The sequence below is a fragment of the Lissotriton vulgaris genome, chromosome 3_2 (assembly GCF_964263255.1).
Source record: "Lissotriton vulgaris chromosome 3_2, aLisVul1.2, whole genome shotgun sequence".
NCBI classification, from domain to species: domain Eukaryota; kingdom Metazoa; phylum Chordata; class Amphibia; order Caudata; family Salamandridae; genus Lissotriton; species Lissotriton vulgaris.
In genome coordinates, this window is record NC_141690.1 from 248,969,578 (window position 1) to 248,989,204 (window position 19,627).

Below are 19,627 nucleotides of genomic sequence, written 5' to 3' on the forward strand. Positions count from 1 at the left end.
GGGTCTTGGATGAATTTAGAGTTGTGGGAGGAGATCTCCTGACACCTGAATAGGGCCTGTCTCCCTTGCACAATGCTGTCTCCACCCCTGTGGTCATACTGCACCAATGAGGACAGAACTGGATTGGACTGGGTTCAGAGAGCCTTGCACAAAGAGAACAAATACATTTCTGGGTATACATATTAGATCTAAAACACCAGAGATTTAGATCACTTCTGGAATAAAGAGGAACCTGTGCCAAGAAGAAGAGCTGAAGAGCTGCGAGGAGGAGTATTGCCCCTTTTACTGTGTGCTGTGTGTGGTTGGCTTGCAGTTGCTGCTTCTGCCAAGGAATGGACAAAATCTGGTACTTTGCTTTGAACCTGCTTAACGAAGATCTCCAAGGGCCTGTGTTTGCTGGCCTGCTGTTCTGAAGTCTCAGGGACACAAAGACTTCTCCCCAACTCCCCTGAACTCAGTTGCTGAGCGTTCTGACCTGCCAGGAGATCCCTGTTCCAGTTCTGGGCCTTTGGAGTTGTTCCTGCTGTTGAGAGCTGGAAGACCCTTGAAGAACTAAGAAAATCAATGCATCACTCTTCTTGTAGCTGTTTTCCCAATGCAGCACTGCTGTCCGAGAAGAATCTCCACACATCGCTGCGCCCCTGCGAAACCGACACAGCACCTATAACTGCTGCAAGATCTGACGCATCGAGGGAATCTAGGCTGAAGAGACCGAAGCAGCGCCAAATCTACGTCGCCGCATCGATCGCTGACGCACCCCGGATTTCCACGCAATGAACCTGTGCAACAAGTTTTCCTGACTCATCACCCGCAGACCAGAACCGTATCAGAATAGACGCATCACTTCCCCCTACAGACCAGATTCGAAGCATCACTTCTCCTGCGTGCAGCAAATCTGTCACATCGCCTCTCCGTGGTCTAAAAAATAGACGCATCTCAATGTTTTTCGATGCTTCTCATCTCTGCAGCTGTTTGGCCTTGTGAATTTTGACTCATCTACCAGTACTTTGTGAGAAATCACGCATCGCTTTCTATGGACAAAGTTGTTTGAAACCTTTTTAAAGTCCCATTCTTGTTACATGTATGCTGGATTTTGTCTCATTTTAGTCTTGTTGAGTTTAGATAAAGATACTTTATTTTTCTAAACTGATGTGGTGTCCACTTGTGGTGTTATTACTGTACTACTGTGTGTTTTGTGTGCAAACACTTTACACATCGCCTTCGGGATAAGCCTGTCTGCTCGTGCCAAGCTACCCAGGGGGTGAGCAGGGGTTATCTAAAGTGTGTATCTCCCTTACCCTGATTAGAAGCAAGGGTCCCTATTCGGAAAAGGTACCTACATTGGAGTTCTGGACTTTTTGGTTCCGTCCAGAGGTGTCAGGGTACAACACCCAAAGACCCCGGAGTTCCACCTGCCTTGGTGCACAAATGAACAGAAACACGGGCTTCTCGATGGTGGCGTCAAAGACCAAAGGTTTATTACTGCAGGGACACAGAAGTCACAGAATCTACACACGGGCAGAAACTAGGAGCCTGTTCGATTTGTACAAAGTGGGTTGCTCCTTATATACGGTTTTTTATGCTAGGGGCAAATTCTTTACATGTAATACATTCCCAAAACCTTTGTGTCTAAAACAATAAATATTTGGTGTTACACAGGAACCGTCGATAATATCTGAGGCCAAACATTGCGAAAAGAGGGGTTCCCACTAGTTTGTCACAATTCCCTGTCAATATTGCATTCAGGACCCGGACCGCCTCATCGTAAAGTTCGTTACCTCCCCCTAATAAAGATTCAGAAAGAAAGAAACAGAGCCAGGTGTGGAAGATAGAAAAGTGGGATAAGGGATGCTTGTGGGTTGTAAATGGGCAAGGCTACCGGCTTCGGCCGCCTAATCATGATCAGGTACAATGGACACGAAGACCAGTTTGGCAGGACTGGCCTCGGGCAGAGGAGGCAGCCTTTGTCGAGTCATGCAGCTACAGCGTGATCTGGTTTAAGGTGCACGTGTTATGTAAGAGGTGAATCTCCGGCTAAGGCTACGTGTCCTTAATCAAAGTGGAGTGAATGAAGTGATCAGAGGCTATTGCATATGTGAGGGCAAGGAAACACAAAATGGCGGCCATGATCTAAGATGGATGCCGTGGGTATATCAGAAATATGTCAATGGAAGGAGTGCTCTTGCTCGTAGCGTAGCGAAAACACTAGGATATACTAAATGGATCATTTGCGGTTCACTGATACCAATATTAGGTATTTCCGACAAACTTGAAAACACGGGTTCAAGTCGTCACGGAACCGTCACGGAACCTCAGACCCTCCTTTTGCCCTTACATAGGCAATTACTCAGTCTATGTCAGAATCTAGTTCTATGCTCATCAGGTCAGTGACATGTTGTTGTTTCATCATCCTTTCTCGTGTCTTTTCTCCAAACGCAGGTGGTTTTCTGAGACAAGTCGCAGCACAAAGACTACACAGAGCAGGACCACACTGGATAATCAGACAACATGAGAATAGGAATACTAGGATGACACCAATGACCATTAGAACCTTCCATCCCCACGCTGAGATCAGAGTCCAAAACCACTCCATGAAGGACCAGTTTCCCTTGTCTACATGTATGGAGTCTGAAATCTTGTGCAACTTAGAGATCGCCTCATAGACTGTTGGAGCATTATTAGGAATAAAGACACAGCAGCTCGATTGGATCATTCTGCATACCCCACCTCGATCTGCAAGTATAACGTCTAGAACCATACGGTTCTGCAACGTCATGAGCCTATCCGCCTGAAGCTCAGCTGTCAGATTGCTGAGGGCACCAGCAGTTTCAGTAATAGTAGATTCAACTACCCGTGTTAGCTGACGTATGTTTCTACTATTGGCCATAGGTCCCCAGAACGGAAGGAAGCCTTTGAAGAAGTCTCCGGCTTCCTGACCAGCGGTATCTTCCTTGCTGAAGACACCTCTCGCTACTCTTGTTCTGTGGTAATCAGGTGAAGCAGTGTATGTCGGAGGCAATAATCGAGCAATATAACATGATCCTGAGAAGTCGGCAGGCAACCATGTATAAGCTCTGTCTCGACAAATGAAATAGGTACCCCTAGCAGTAAGAAAAGCAGGGGAAGAGTTAGCCGGAAACACATAAGTCTCTACGCACTCACTCCTCCCTAGCTGAGCTCTCGGATTTCTCCCATTACCTTGTAAACAGACCTGACCTCGGTGAGGTACGACCCAGATTGGAGTTGAGCTTTTACGCTTGCTTTCTCCTAAGCTAAGGCGATACTCTGAAGTATTCCAACTTAAATATACTCGCAATTCGTCTCTAGGGTATGATGGAGTATTATTGACGTCCTTGACCATGTCAATAATTCCCTGGACTAAAGCTTTGTTAGCAGAGTTATATTTAGTGGAACGCGGTGGACGTGGAGGATAGGTTTCAAGGGCATAAGCAAAGATGGTTTGGAAGGCCTGAAATGATCCATTATAGCTGTAAGGCAAAACTAAATAGGGAATACCTTTATCCATAGTGTGAGGTATCAAGCCACACACCCAGCAGTCTGTAGTGTTAACTACCAGTTGGTGTTGGTGCAAGAGCTGTACAAAAGTGTTGTTGGTGAATTCTGAGCGTCTGACTTGCTCATGTTCCGGAAACGAGTGAAAAGAGTGTATAGAAGAAACAGTAGAAATAGCAGGATCAAGGGGAGGTACTGTAGAAACTGGCACAAAAATCAAATTTATGCTAAAGACGATTCCACCCACCAATGTTGCTAAAACAATCAAAAATGTAACGGCACATTGCATCAAGAAACATTTGCTGTGAAGAATTCTATTAAGTCTGTTTCTGCGAACGTAAATCACATTCTTTCGTTGCAGCGCAGGAAGCTCCATCTTCTACAATCCGCTCGCGACCACTGATGATGTGTACGTAGATGAAAATGCCTCTATCAGCCCTGGGAGTTCCCAGAACCAACAGAAAGATCGACCTTGTGTCAGACCCCTGCAAATTCAAACTAGGCACACAGCCACGACCCTACGGCTACCCAGACGGCAAGGCAATTTTAAAAACAATAAACAATAGCAAACTTCCTGGCTGAAGGCAAAGGTTCAATATATCAAAAATCACAATATGCAGTTGCCTGCTTTATTTGTCCTTTTTATGGCTTCTAAGGTTGTATCTCTTCTTCGCTGGTACTGTCTGATCGGAAAATAGTGTATCACTAGCAGCTGTTGCAGAGTTTAAGTTCGCAGATAGCAAAGTTTCTTCTGATGCTGGAGACAAATGTTCAGTGTTCAAAGGAGTCTTTTCAGGAGGAGAGTCAAGTTTCAAAGTGTCAGTAATCAAATCGGCATCGCTGAAAGGGATAAACTTCGGAGTGATTTCAGATTCGGAGGCACCAATTCCCTTCTTCACCCAGTCGTCGTAAGGCAGCGGCAAAGGAACACGCTTTACGTGAGAAGCGTGAATCCAGTGCTTACGGCCAGCGACACGTACGGCTGTCCTCGTTGCCAGCAGGACCTGGAAGGGGCCGATGTAGCGAGGCTGAAGATTCTTTGTCCTCGCGAAGTTTCTGACCACCACGTGGTCGCCGGGTTTCAGCTGATGCCCTGGACTCTCCGGAGGTTTTGGCAAAGCATCGAAGACCTGTTGATGAATAAGACTCAATTTAGCAGTCAAGTCGTAAAGGTAGTCTATCAACATAGGATATTCAATGGAGCAAAATTGTTTAGGCCTTGGCACACCCCAGATATTTGCCGGACGGCCAAACACAATCTCATATGGAGAAAGTCCTATTCTAGAATGCACTGTTGCTCTCGTTGATAACAAGGCCAAAGGAAGTGCGTCTGGCCAGGCTAAACCTGTGGATGCTTGTATTTTGGCTATCTTAAGCTTCAGAGTGCCATTGTAACCCTCGACTAAACCAGCAGATTGGGGATGGTTTGCACTATGGAATTTTTGTTTCAATCCTAGACCGGCACACACACTCTGCATAACTTTCCCTATAAACTCACTTCCGTTATCTGACCATACAATCCGTGGCATTCCATACCTAGGGAAAAATTCCTTGAGAAGAATTTTGGCAGTTGATAAGGCAGTGTTGTCTTTTAGTGGGTATGCTTCTATCCACCTGGAAAAAGCACAAACTACCACCAGGACGTACTTTAAATTGTTGCAGCGTTCCATGTGAATGAAGTCTAACTGAATCACTTCAAAGGGGCAGGAAGGAGGAGCGAAATGACCAGCTGGGGTTGGAGTTCCCTTGCCAGGATTATGCATCAAGCACACCATACAATTTTTCACCACTCTCTCTGCACACTTATTGATTCCCTCATTCTTCCAGACCGGAGCCAACATCTTACATATCCCTTTAGAACTTATATGCGCCACTCCATGCGCCATCGTCACTACTGCAAGCACATATGCATCAGGCAACATCCAACGCTGCTGTTCTGTCAAATCAATCCAACATCCATTCGAGTCCAACTTGCCCGTACTTTCTCTCCATACACGTTTCTCTTCCTCAGTCGCTTCTTTCTGAATCTCTTTCACACTTTCCATAGTGTCCTCACACATTCCAGACTCAGCAATCCATCTTGCAGACGTAGCAACATACATTCTACTCATCGTGTCTCTAGCTGTCTGTTTAGCAGTTTCATCAGCAAAGGCATTCCCACGACCAACATCATCCGTGATTGCTTTATGAGCACTGCACTTCACAATCACAACTTCAGTCGGCAAGGTTAGAGATTCCAACAAGTCGTTAACTAGCTGACCATGTTGGATCTTAGTCCCATGGGACGTAATGAAACCTCTTTCTCTCCACAACCGGCCAAAACTATGGGCCACGCCAAATGCGTACTGACTATCTGTAAACACATTCACTCTCTTTCCCTTAGCTAAAACACACGCTCTCGTTAGAGCTATTAATTCTGCAGCTTGGGCAGAATTCTGACTCACTCTTGCAGTCTCCACAATCGTCTTCAAAGTCGTTACCGCATAAGCAGCAGTCACATCACCATTCTCCAATTTAAAACATGACCCGTCCACATATAGCGTACCATCTGGGTCGGATAGGGGAGTATCTTTTAAATCGATACGTCCTTTTGTCTCTTCCTCCGTTTTGAAATAGCAGTCATGTGGCTCAGAATCACTCGACTCTTGATCAGTCGGCAACAATGTTGCTGGATTCAATACATTGCATCTTTTGATCTGAATATGACTCGCTAATAATGTCAGCTCGTAACCAGATAATCTCGCACTAGTAAGGTGTTGTGTCTTCGTTCGGTTCATGAGTGTATCCACTGCATGAGGAACCATGACCACTAGCATATTGTTCATCACCAAACCAGCAGATTGTCGAATGGAAGCCGCAGCTGCCGCCGTAGCCCTCAAACAACTAGGTAACGCTCTGGCTACCGGATCTAATGTTGATGAAAAATACGCACAAGGGCGTTGTTTATCACCAAATTTCTGTGTCAGAACACTCAACGCGCAACCTTCTCTTTCGTGAACGTAGAGCGTGAATGGCTTGCTGTAATCAGGTGTACCCAATACAGGAGCTGAACACAATGCTTTTCGTAATTCAGTAAAACTCTCTTGACATTCATCTTGGAAGGAGACACCTTGTGATTCAAATTAGACAAATGATGCAATAGGGAAATTGTAGCTGCTTTGCAAGTTTCCTTGTCATCGGCAGCCACTAAAAGATCGTCTACATACTGTACTAGGGCAGAACCTGGAGGAAGGACAAAAGAATCTAGCTGACTTTTTAAAGCTTGACTGTAAATGGATGGACTTTCACAATAGCCTTGTGGAGCGCGTTTAAATCTGAAACTGCGACCTCCTAAACAGAAGCCGAAAATATCCCTACTTTCTTCGGCTATCGGAATGCTAAAGAAAGCATTCTTTAGGTCTATAACTGAGAACCATGTAGCTGTAGCAGGAATCAATGTTAACAAGGCAGTAATGTCTGGTACTACAGGAAACTGCGGAATTACAATCTTATTGACTTCTCTAAGGTCTATGACAAACCTATAAACTGGAGGTTTTGTAGGGTCAGTTCGCTTCAGAATCGGTAATACAGGACTGTTACAGACATTTCCTCTAGTTTCTTCAACTACACCCTTCTTAATCAAGTCTTGCACAATCAATAAAAGTGCACGCTCACCTTCACTCGATATTTTATACTGGGGAATTCTTGGAAATTTCACATTTGCTTTCAAAGTTACTACATACGGTGGAATTTCTAGGAGACCTACATCATTAGGACCAGTCGCCCAAAGAGAATCAGGGAGTGAACGTAGCTCCGGCGGGAGTGCGTCCATTGACAAGTACATCGGAGAGGTGATATTTTTACCCAGTGTAAGCTGTACTCCTTCCGGAGAACAGTACAATGTCGCATATAGTCGTTTTAACAAATCTAAACCAAGCAGATTTTCATTACAACCTGTCGTCAAAATCAAGGGTGCTTTCAATTGGCACGGTCCAACAGAAATAGACAAAGGGCCAGATATCGGGTTGTACACAGGGGCGCCTGAAAAACCTACGGAAACATTTGTTGAGCCAGACAAAGGTGCGCCAGGGAGTTTCGCATGCATGATAGAACTTTTTGCGGCACCAGTATCCAACAGAAACGGTTCGACTACACCTGATGTTGCTACTGCGACATAAGGCCCACTCTGATCCACTGGAACTGATACTACTCCCTCTCTCTGTCCATGGCTGTCCTAGTACCCATTTTGTTGAAAACCCTCATCTACTTCACAATAATCTTCAACAAGATATTGCTGAGATCTATTTTGCTGAACAGATTGTCCATTTCTCTGATCAAAGTGATTGGAGGGACGATCATTCGTTTGTGGAGGCATAGCACCTCGTCCTCGTTCTCTAGAATTCTGCACAAAACCACCACGACCTCTCTGAGCTGCTGCTGCATTATTTTGCGCTAAGATCGGACATTCATTTTTATAGTGACCCTCTTTCTTGCAGTATGCGCACTGATTCCATTGATATTGAGGTCTTGATGTACTATAGTCTGTCCTTTGGTATGAGTTTTGCTGCGTATTAGTCTGATTCGCGCGAGGCGGATACGCCTGCTGCAAAAGAACTTTAGTTTTTAAATCTTTCGTTTTCTTTTCTGATTTTTCCTTTTCCTCTTTATCTCTATTTTCGTAGTACTGCGCAGTCGCAAGTATTTGCGCTGTCGTAGATACAGCCCACGCACTTTCTGAGTCTTTTAATTTATTGCATAATTCAGGTAACAAATTATGCACAAATTTATCGACAAACAATCTCTGTCCTCCTTCTGTACTCATGTCCTGACCACTATGATCCACAAAAGTCTCTTCGAACCTCGTGAAGAAGTCCGAGACACTTTCGTCTTTCTTTTGCCTACATGCTGACAACTTGTCCCAATTAACACGCAATGCTGGCATCAGAGTCTTCATTAGATCAATTATTCTACCTGGCAGATTAGCGATCAAGGGTTCAGGTTTCGCACCACCTATTTGTTGATTATCTGCTGCAGTGATAGCTGCCCAATCACCACCTAAAGCAGCCTGATGATCCTCTCTACGAATTTTAGCCCACACTGGTTGCGGTACTACATTACCAAACAACATATCGATGTCGGCTAAGTTCATTATACAAGCCTCAACTGTCTGTGTTAATTCCTTGTAATATCCGGCTGGATTCTTACGCGGATCTGGCAAGGCCTGTTTCACCGCTAACACTTCTGCTCGCTTCCATGGAATGTGTATCCACACTCGTTGGAACTGTGCTGGAGCAGCTGCAATTCCTGCATTATCATCACGTTGTATTGCTTCGCGCCAAATTGGAGGAACTTCCCTCATAGGATATTGGCGACTTAGCTTCATTTTACCTTTCTCTAAATCTCTCGGTGAACGAAGAGATGGATCATTCCTAAAACTTAAAATGAGTTCCATCGCTTGCTTTATATTCTCACCCACTATCATTCCAGCAGCAAACTCCTTTTGAACCCTAATTAAATCTTCCAAATCTGATTCGACATCGTCTTCTTCTATCTCTTCACGTAACAACGAGCACATCTCATCAAAGACGTATCGTTGCGTTGGTTCTCCCCACTGCATAAATGTGTCTAGCACATCTCTCGTACTGTATCTTCTACCCTTCGAAATCCATCTGAGAGCCGTGGAGTCTAAAACTCCCTGTTCCTCAGTACTCGGAAGCTGACTCCGTCTCTGAACAGAGTCAGGAGTAGGAGTCTTAATCAAAGTTTTATATATAGGAGACAGCATATTAGTAACCGAATCAGTGATTCTTCGACGAACAGAAAGTGGAGTTAGTACACTCGCAGACATAGAAAATGCAGTGGAGGTAGGAATAGATGAGGAAGTAGTAGGAGTATCGAGAAAAATAGTTTCTGGAGCAGTAGGTACAGAGGTAGGTATAGGGGCTGGCAGTGTAGGAAGAGGAGGAGCTGTAGGAACATTCACATTTATCACAGGAAGTACAGGAACTTGATTCTGAGGGATAGGAGCAGGAGCACCAGGTTGTCCAGCAACCGGCAATTGAACATTCGGGACGAGTGGAGTCGTAGCACCTTGTGCATACGGTGGAGGTGACCGTAACAGATAAGATAGCAGAGGATCGTTTTCGGAGTCCTCCAGTATCTTAGCCATTTTCGATGGCAAGGCAGGATAGCACTTGTCAATCGCTAAGTTATGCTCTCTAATGGCTACATCTATGGCCTTCTCACACTCGTTAGCCTGCAACTGTTTAGTCGCTTGCTCTAGAGTTAACTCTTCTTGTTCTTTCTGCTCTTTCTTCAACCTTCTCATTTCTCTCTGTTTGGATTCTTTCCGCCAATAACGGAAGGAATCAAACATTGCCGGCCGGGCTTTCTTCTTGAACAATTTCGCTTCTAAGTTATCGAGAATCTCTTGCTCAAAACTACCATGCAGTGGCCAACTAAGGACACCATCCTTCTTACAATAGCGGACCCATATCTCATTATAAGTTATAGGACCCACGCCATACTTACAATATAAATCATATAGGGGAGTCCCAATCGGAGGAACCAGACAAGAGTCCTCCAATCGCGAGTCACTGTTGCAACTAAAACAAGACAACATTTTCCGACTTACCATTTTCAGTCCGGAACACAAAAACAAACAAACACGGAACAAATATGTGCACTCGAACCAAGAACTTAGGCCTACCAAAACGAACTGATGTATCGATACCCAAAACTAAACCAAATAGATTATCGTAACTAGAACAACCAGTGATAATCTGACAAAACCAAACCAAACCAAGAACCGATCAAGGATTTTTAACAATCCTCACAAAAGTAACCAGCTAGCTATCACTAAATACTTAACTGAGTCACTGAAGACGTCACCAAGGAGAAACCCGTCACGTTTCGCCGTACTAAGGACTGCACCACTTCGGGTCCAAGACAGGGCGACGGTCAAGGCAACGGCCCACTGCAGCCGTCCTGAACGGGAAACCCTCGTGGAAGAGAACTTCGGGCCACTTTTGCGATATGCCGGGATCGATGAAGTGGGGCGCCTCCCTCAGGAATCTTCACACGAAGCTTCTCGAACTCTTCAGGCTTTTGGACCGGTACCGAATGACGTCGCCCCACGTTGGGCGCCAATTGGAGTTCTGGACTTTTTGGTTCCGTCCAGAGGTGTCAGGGTACAACACCCAAAGACCCCGGAGTTCCACCTGCCTTGGTGCACAAATGAACAGAAACACGGGCTTCTCGATGGTGGCGTCAAAGACCAAAGGTTTATTACTGCAGGGACACAGAAGTCACAGAATCTACACACGGGCAGAGACTAGGAGCCTGTTCGATTTGTACAAAGTGGGTTGCTCCTTATATACGGTTTTTTATGCTAGGGGCAAATTCTTTACATGTAATACATTCCCAAAACCTTTGTGTCTAAAACAATAAATATTTGGTGTTACACAGGAACCGTCGATAATATCTGAGGCCAAACATTGCGAAAAGAGGGGTTCCCACTAGTTTGTCACAATTCCCTGTCAATATTGCATTCAGGACCCGGACCGCCTCATCGTAAAGTTCGTTACCTCCCCCTAATAAAGATTCAGAAAGAAAGAAACAGAGCCAGGTGTGGAAGATAGAAAAGTGGGATAAGGGATGCTTGTGGGTTGTAAATGGGCAAGGCTACCGGCTTCGGCCGCCTAATCATGATCAGGTACAATGGACACGAAGACCAGTTTGGCAGGACTGGCCTCGGGCAGAGGAGGCAGCCTTTGTCGAGTCATGCAGCTACAGCGTGATCTGGTTTAAGGTGCACGTGTTATGTAAGAGGTGAATCTCCGGCTAAGGCTACGTGTCCTTAATCAAAGTGGAGTGAATGAAGTGATCAGAGGCTATTGCATATGTGAGGGCAAGGAAACACAAAATGGCGGCCATGATCTAAGATGGATGCCGTGGGTATATTAGAAATATGTCAATGGAAGGAGTGCTCTTGCTCGTAGCGTAGCGAAAACACTAGGATATACTAAATGGATCATTTGCGGTTCACTGATACCAATATTAGGTATTTCCGACAAACTTGAAAACACGGGTTCAAGTCGTCACGGAACCGTCACGGAACCTCAACATCTGCCAATTAGAGACCCCCATTTCTAACATGCCACAACTGAGCTCGTGCTGTTTCACTCTTGGTGAAGGTAGTAACCTTCCACCCCTATGACGGTACCTCTTTTGGCATCCATCCCGGTCCAACGAGACGTGAAAAAGGCCTATGTCATTGCGCCCATGCATGATCTGTGCTTGCTTATGTTTGCCAATGACCACAAAAACCAGCATTAGGGATCCAGACAACAGCACGGTTGGGCACTTAGGGGTACACGTCTTTAACCAGGCAAAGGACTTTTCTGTCCCAATAGTACTCCAGTCTCCTTGTGTCAGAGGAACCTTACCCCTCTCTTGGGATTATTTACAAGGCCTTTGTATTGCATTATCTCACTTTTTCCCATATTAAAAGTGACACATTTGCTTGTAAGTAAGCCCCCTGCGTGTTAGGTGTCCCCAGGGTGAGGCACAGCTTTCTTCTTGTACATCAGGAAACAAACCCCCTGCTCTGGTTAGACCACTGTTAAGAAAAAGGGCTGGAAGTCTTGGGAGGCGGTGGCCATTTCTATCGACAAGTCCTTGTGAGATTAAGCCAGCCATTGTAAGCAGTTCTGAATATTCTGTTATATTCTATAGCGCTGCAAAGCCCTACAGGAAGATTATGGAGGAGCATAAAAGGAGAATGTAGTGTTGAATGACCTCAGAATCACAGTCTGTAGAATTGATGAATATGTGTAGCCTTCACATTATAAAGTACAAAAGCAGCGTGACTATCAAGTCATCGAATACATTAATTACAGCACGCCTAAATACAAGAAAATCAGTAAACAAAAATGGGAAAATAAATCAGGAAGTAACACATTTCTACTGCTCTTCGCAGAATCATGGTCAACATTGCAGGAACATTTCCAGCATACCCTACTTCAGCTAAAATAGTTCAATCCCTGAAACGACCCTGCAGCTTCAGGTTCACCGGCAGCAGCATTTGAAAATTCCTCAAGCGTAACCCGCAAAATGAGGCTTCCATCAGCATTATGGAGGTGGCTGTTTTTACAGATGAGAACATTTGGGCATTGTCTGGTGCTGTGTGGTTCTTTGCTGAATCAGATTTAACTATTGAAAATGTAGTTTCTTTTATGTCTCGAGCCCAATAACTAAAATGCTGGCCACCGGGCACGGTGAAGTTCGCTGACACTATAGGCAGGCGCGGCTCTAGGCTCATGGCGGCCCTGGGCAGGGAGCATTGGTAGGGGGCCCCGGAAGAAGGGGTACGGGCGGGGCAGAGCGCGGGGGCCAGTGAAGAGGGGGGGGGGGGGGGTCAGGGTGTTTGGAAGTGGAATAGAGCCGGAGGCCACCACGCAAATATGTATCCATCCTCAGAGGATTATTATATTAAGGATATATATTGGCGTGGCGGCCCCTGGGGCTTGGTGGCCCTGTGCAGGTGCACAGCTTGCACATGCCTAAGGCCGCCCCTGCTATAGGTGGTAGAACAGGTGTGTGTCACTATTGCACTAAGGTCTATTTAATGAAACTAATAAAAATTATTTAAAAAAAAAATGAACAGGTGTGGCAGAGAGTGAAGATTAACACGGGCGGCAATTCACCAAAATGCCATAGATAGCGAAAGCAATATCAGTTGCACAATGGCCCTCTGATAGGACCCGTTCAACACACTTGCTGCTGTGAATTTAGGAGAGGGTATGGAGTGAAAACACAGACGTTGCCTTCCTGATTCTTCAGACCACGGTTAGCTGGAGCACAGCAAGGAGTACCGGAGGACAAGCTGGAACGGATAGTTGCAACACATGGCTACCGCTACTTGATATTCTTGGGAGTGTGCAATGTACTCTGCCTGGTTATCCGAGTGAAAATGTCATATCTATTAAGTGCCAACCCAGACCTTCTGGAACAGGTCTTTGGCCACAAGCAGATAGATGTCCGGACAGGCAACTCACACCTATAGAGGCCTTTTTAACTGTGGAACTTCATCCCGAGACCCGAGCTGGATATGCTCTAATCTCTAGAGCAGGGGTCTTCCAACTGGGAGCACTCAAGTGATCGGGGGGGGAAGGGGGTGCCAGGCTTGGGCCAAAAGAAGCATCATGCTGATAACAGTGCTTTGTTTTAAAGGCAAAGAAATGAGCAGCAGCAATACGCTCTGCAATGGGCCATCACTAACATATTTTGTCATTTATAGCCTGGCTGGGAGAAAGTGTCTCACACTGTGGATCCGTTTACACGTAAGAAAGGCCGGCCTGACCAAAACAGTATGTGGCGATCATGTATTTGATTGCATTTTTAAAACGATAACAGAACTTAACTGCAAAGTTTAAATAAGTCTAGACATATTTAAACATTGACAGTTTAATAGAAAACTTGTGAAAAATTTTGATGGGGGGCCGCTGATGGTTTTTTTCCCGCTGGGGGCTGGGTGGGGGGACACGGCATTAAAAACTTTGAAGACCACTGCTCTAGAGTTTCCCCATTAGTCCCTGCCAAACCAGGTGAAGAAAGAACATTATCATAGGCTGACTGACAAGTTTGGGGTGTTCCAGGTGATGTATATTGAGGGGATACTAGCCTCTAAAGAAAAATGAAATGGTCATCAGGAACACTATACCAGGTTCTCTCTAGGCCTCCAGTTGGCATGCCACCAAGCCTGGGGAATAGCATCACTTGATCAGGGGACCATCGCGGTACTGGGGAGACTGATCAGAATTTGAATTTGAATTTGAAGGGATTTGTATAGCGCTCGTACACCTGGCGGTTTCTTGGCGCTAACTGGCAACTGCTGCTCAGCGGGTCGGAAAGGGGGGAAGGTGAGCATTCAGGATGGGAAGGCTTGGGTGAAGAGGAAGGTCTTAAGGTCTCTGCGAAAGAGGGGGTACTGGGTGCAGGTTCTGAGGGACAATGGGAGAGAGTTCCAAACGATCAGGAGACCATGGTTGGGGCAACAGGGCACCATCAACTGATCAGGGGTCTGCCTGGTGCCCCAACCTTCCAAAGGAATGGTGGACCTAAGCTGGTCACCTCACAGCCTTGATCACTTCCAAGTCTTCATCCATGGTTACATCTTGTCAGAGAGATGCCAGGCTGACCTAGGGGGGTCAAAATCAGTAGTTTGGAATGGGTTTAGTGCCCTCTTATAGTGTTCTTGGTGTCCCAATACTGGGAGGACCCCTTCTAGGTATAGTAACCCAGGGAATGCACCCCTGTTGGTGGTAGACGCCAGTCTCCCGTGGGGTTCCATGTAGTTCATGCATGTCCCCAAATGCTGATACATTCTCACAGAACATTCTGTCTTAGGCAGACTTCATGAAAAAATACTTGACCATCACACTCTTCACACATGAACATTGGAAGACATTTACCAGCCAAACCACCCTCTTGTTACTATGAGAAACTAACAGTAATTATGGTAGGAAACCAGGTAGACTGGTGGGATCAACCCCCAACAGCAAGGGCATTGGGACACATGTTTTGGAGTCCCCTGGGGAGCAACCAGATTTCTTCTCCACAAAAGGAGATTAGATTTGAAAAATCAGTCCTCTTCTATAATGAGGCAGCTCTGGCCTTTATTCTAGTGAGAGGCTGTTTAGAATGATTTTTTTGGGGAAGTATGCGGATGCCCTTTTCGCGGGGAGGGAAAACAAGTTGCTGAGTGGTCACTGTTGGATTCAGGTTTCGTATCTACACAAAAGAACACCGAAGGTGTCATGAAACGCTCAGCACTGCACAGCAACCAACCAATGCAAACCACACAACTGGCATCATCATGCCCTGTCTGCACAAGTGTGGGAACCAAACTTCACTGCTTTCTAAGAGCCATGCCTGGCCCTTAGGGATATAGGTGTGTGTGCGTATGTGTGTCTTTCTGTTTGTCTGAGTCTCTCTCTTTTTCTGGCTCTCATGGCTTCTGGGTAGCCAAGTTTATCAGAAACTTAATATGGTAGTTTCTCAATTACAAAAAAGTTCCCAGAAAGGCTATTCTATGTAGGGAATGGTGTTTTCTATTAGACGTCCTATCCAAGATGGAACTAATTCAGTATTTGTTTTTAGACACGTGTGGCAACATTAGTTTTATATTTAAACGTTGTACCAATTACAATGCTCAGGAAATAAGATGAATCCACAGAAGATCCTCCAGGAGCTGTGGGATACCTAAGCTCTCTAGCTAGATGTGCCTGGCAGAACTAGAACTCCGACTGGGTACTAAACGCACATACCTAAAAGCATCAGTACTAGAGTGCAGTGCCTTGGGCTTCTGGAAGGGTCATGGCTTACCAGAGCAAGACATAGATTATAAGCTCCAGATCTTTAAAAGCAAGCTATCTTTGTATTTATTGACAACAGGAGCATGGTGTGGGGTGTAAACTATGGCACTGCGCTCAAGGGGTAAATCTGACGTTGGCGTCTTTTTTTCTCAAACTGTCTTTATTAGTTTCTTGGGCATGGGAAGTAAGCATTGTAACATGACTTCTCCGAAAACCCCAGTCAAAGAGCAGTGCCACAATACAGTACAGCATCATACATAGTGGTTACGTACATCGGTACTCACAGTAAGACTCCGGACCAGGGAAAACGTTGAACTTAAGAACTTCCATGTACAGAGGGATAAAGGTGTCAACTAATATGTGGTAGATAGGAGCAGGTGCTGTGATCTGTCTTTGCTGAACGGATGGAGAAGCTTGACTTGAAGAGCGACAAGGGGGGGGGGGGACTCAAGTCCGGAAGAGATGAAGTGCACTTATGGGTGTGGGGCAGGAGAACAAGGGAAGGCATGTGGACAGATAACTCACCAGAGGCCCCCATATGTAATCAAAGCCCTTTCACGAGTCCATGAGTTTATCGGTCAAGCGTTCCATGGTAAGACTTTGCCAAAGTCGAGCGTGCCATTGGCACATGGAGTGGACTCTCAGTTACTTCCAGGCAGCTGCCAGAGCCATCTTGGCTGCTCCTAAACAAAGGCATATAATGGATGTCTCCCAGCTGTTTGCTGTTTAAGAGAAGGGTCACACATCCCCAGCAGGGTAAAACCAAGCGTTTGAGGTAGGGGGTATCCCAGCATGTCCTTCATCTGAGCTAGAATCTCACTCCAATATGGTCAAATCGTGGGGCAATACCACCATATGTTGCGGAAATCGCTCAGGAGTCCACAACCCCTCCAGCATCTGTTAGATGTTTCTGGGTATATTTTTATGTAGCTTAGTGGGGTGCAGATGCCAGTCATAGAGTATTTTTTAAAGGTATTCTCTTAACCTAGCGATCCCGTTAAACCTCGGGATGTCTCGCCAAAATTTCCACCATTGCACTATGGTAATAGGCATCCCCAAGATCTGGTCCCAGAGACCCTTGTGCCGCGGAGTAGGAGCATTGGACAAGTTTAGGAGAGAATCGAGAAACGAGATACATCCCCGGGAGCCCCCTTGTTATGTACACATTTTTCTATGGGCAGCAAGTGTCTGGTGGCTGCCTATCGGATCTCAGGTTGCGTTACCCAGTGTTTTAGTTGGGTGGGGTTATACTCATTCTCTGAGAACCTCTGCAAAGACTGATCACTGTGTTGAGTGTTTCATAAAACAATGTACATTCGGGAAACCTTCGGATGTGTCTGGTATATGCTTGGAGTGACCATCTGGGCAGCTACATGCAGTAAGAGGCACAGACATAGCTTTGGTAAGAGAATGGCACACTGACCTTGCATCAGCGTATGGTGCACGCTCCAGTAGATGCTGAGACAGTGCTTCTCCTTCTTCATTCCTCGCTTGCACTTGCAACCATGCAGCTGGCTGGAGAGTAACGCTGTCACTGTGCTCCTGCACTGGCTTTTCGCATCCGGCCCTAGTTTGTTGGCGCCATTGCCTGCAATGCACTGCCGGAGAGTTCGGAACTTAGCGCTGCAGCTGGGGTCGTTAGTGCAGGCCTCGCCCGCCTGGACGCAGTCTCTTCCAACTGCATCCACCAAACCATCTGAGGAAGGAAGAAGAAGACGGTGGAGATCAGGTTATCAAGATGAATCTGGAAACACACATAGACATAGAACCTCAAGGCACGTCTGGCCCACCATTGTCCCGCCTACCCTAATTATCATGTTTGGGTGCAAGCTTTACTCTTAGAAAACACACTTAATACCATATAACCAGAACCTTGACATATAAGTAAATGCCCAAGAGTATTTCAAGAGTCTAGAAGAAAATATGCTGCATTTTTATGTTTGGACATAACACCACCCTCATTTCACTTAGTTTGAGAACCCTGTGCACAAGGTGCAACTATGTATTGTACAATTAATACACACATGTTAATGAAGTGCAGTGTAGTAAATTAATTAAAAACCTTTCTATTCTCTAAAGCTTTTCCCTCATAATTTCTCCTCATTTCCCTCTCCCTGATTCATGACCTCAGGGACTCAGCATACTGTAGCGCCATGAAACCTTTTTGGTGTACGTGCGCTGTATAAATATTTTAAAATTCAAATTCATGAATTGTATGTACCACTAATAACCTTTGTTTGCATGATCTCAATCAACCGTGGAAGGATTCATCATGGTTCGTACCAAAGACCTTCAGATAACAGAATATAGATATCTCCGTGACTGAGTGTGGTTAAGTCACTTCTTCTGCCAGTGCGGTCGGTGGAGCTGGACCTCTGGACCTCTGGCTTAGTACTGGACTGCCAACAATGCTGCGGTGGTGCTCTGGAGCTAGGAGCACCACCTGCTGCAAGGGAGCTGTGTATGTCTCCTCCCATGCGCAGTGGGACACTAGTCAACTACAGTTGATTTGGTGGCAGGGTGTTCCTCCACCACTGTCGGTGTTAAGAAGACTAAGGGCCATATGTATCATCAAGCTGATTTGCGATTCTGAAATTGCGATTTTTTACAAATCGCTATTTCAGAATCGCACATTGGTTTGTAGGTACAAATTCGCATTTCTTTTGCAAATTCTTAGTATTTATTAAATGCGATTAGCAAATTGCGAATCGGAATTAAGGAATACTTTCCCATTCATTTCTATGGGCCAGGAGGCCCATAGGAATGAATGGGAAGTTATTCTCAATTTGCGATTCGCAATTTGAGAATCGCAAATTGAGAATAATTTCAAGGGTGCAGGGGTGTCCAAAGGACACCCTGTTGCACCCCTGAAATTATCATGGGTGCACATGTGGCGCACATGCATGCTCTAAGGGCATGTATGCGCGTCACATGGCACTTTGAAAAATGCAAAAATTGGCATTTTTCAAGGAATTCGCAACTTACCACCAACTTGAAGTTGGTGGTAATTTGCGATTCCTTAAGGACAATTTGCATTTTTTTTTTGCTTCATACATTGCATTTAAGGAATCGCAAAATTTGCGATTCCTTAAATGCAATTGCAAAATAAAGAATCGCAAATTTTGCGATTCCTTATTTTGCACCAGATTTTTCTTTATACATACCATTTCCCAAATTCGCATTCACAATTTCGGCCTTTGCGAATGCGAATTTGCTTGATACATATGGCCCTTATACATTTACACTAGCTGTATCACCAAAAGTAATTTCAGTCCATTGTTTGCATATGTTACACCAACAGAGTAAGCTTGACACCACCATGCAAATGTGCTCCATTGAAATTCTTATAGCAGAGCGCTCGACAAGTGGCAGCAGCCCTAAAACTTGGTGCATCAGCTCTCATCTGGCCTTTCTATAATGATAGCTATTGTACCACCTTTTTTAAAAATGGTGTTGCAGTGATGATGTAATATTTCAGGAACCATGAGACCTATATACTTCATTTTGGTGTCAAAGCATAGGTTTTGGGGTCCGGTAGTCTTATAGAAACAGGAAACAATGCTTCAGAGCAGCCCTTCTGCCATTTTCCAAAATGTCGCCCAGAAAATGTTATCCCACAGCCGCAATGTCTACCCAAGCTAAATTTACTTCTCTAATGATCCAAAAACACAAATCAAAAATGAAAATCTCTCAACAATATTTTTTTTACGGAGGTATATTGGGGCTGAGAGTATATAACCCCAGAGGCCTATGCTACC

At 45.3% G+C, this 19,627-nt stretch overlaps 1 protein-coding gene across 1 annotated transcript in view; it reads right to left on the reverse strand.

The window, feature by feature from the left end:
• GFRA4 (GDNF family receptor alpha 4) overlaps positions 1 to 19,627 on the reverse strand; it is a 779,926-nt gene that overhangs the window by 259,877 nt on the left and 500,422 nt on the right. Inside the window, exon 2 of the mRNA XM_086964305.1 lies at positions 17,293 to 17,565. Coding sequence (XP_086820431.1) covers positions 17,293 to 17,565 — 273 coding nt within the window. The remainder of the gene's footprint in view (positions 1 to 17,292; positions 17,566 to 19,627) is intronic.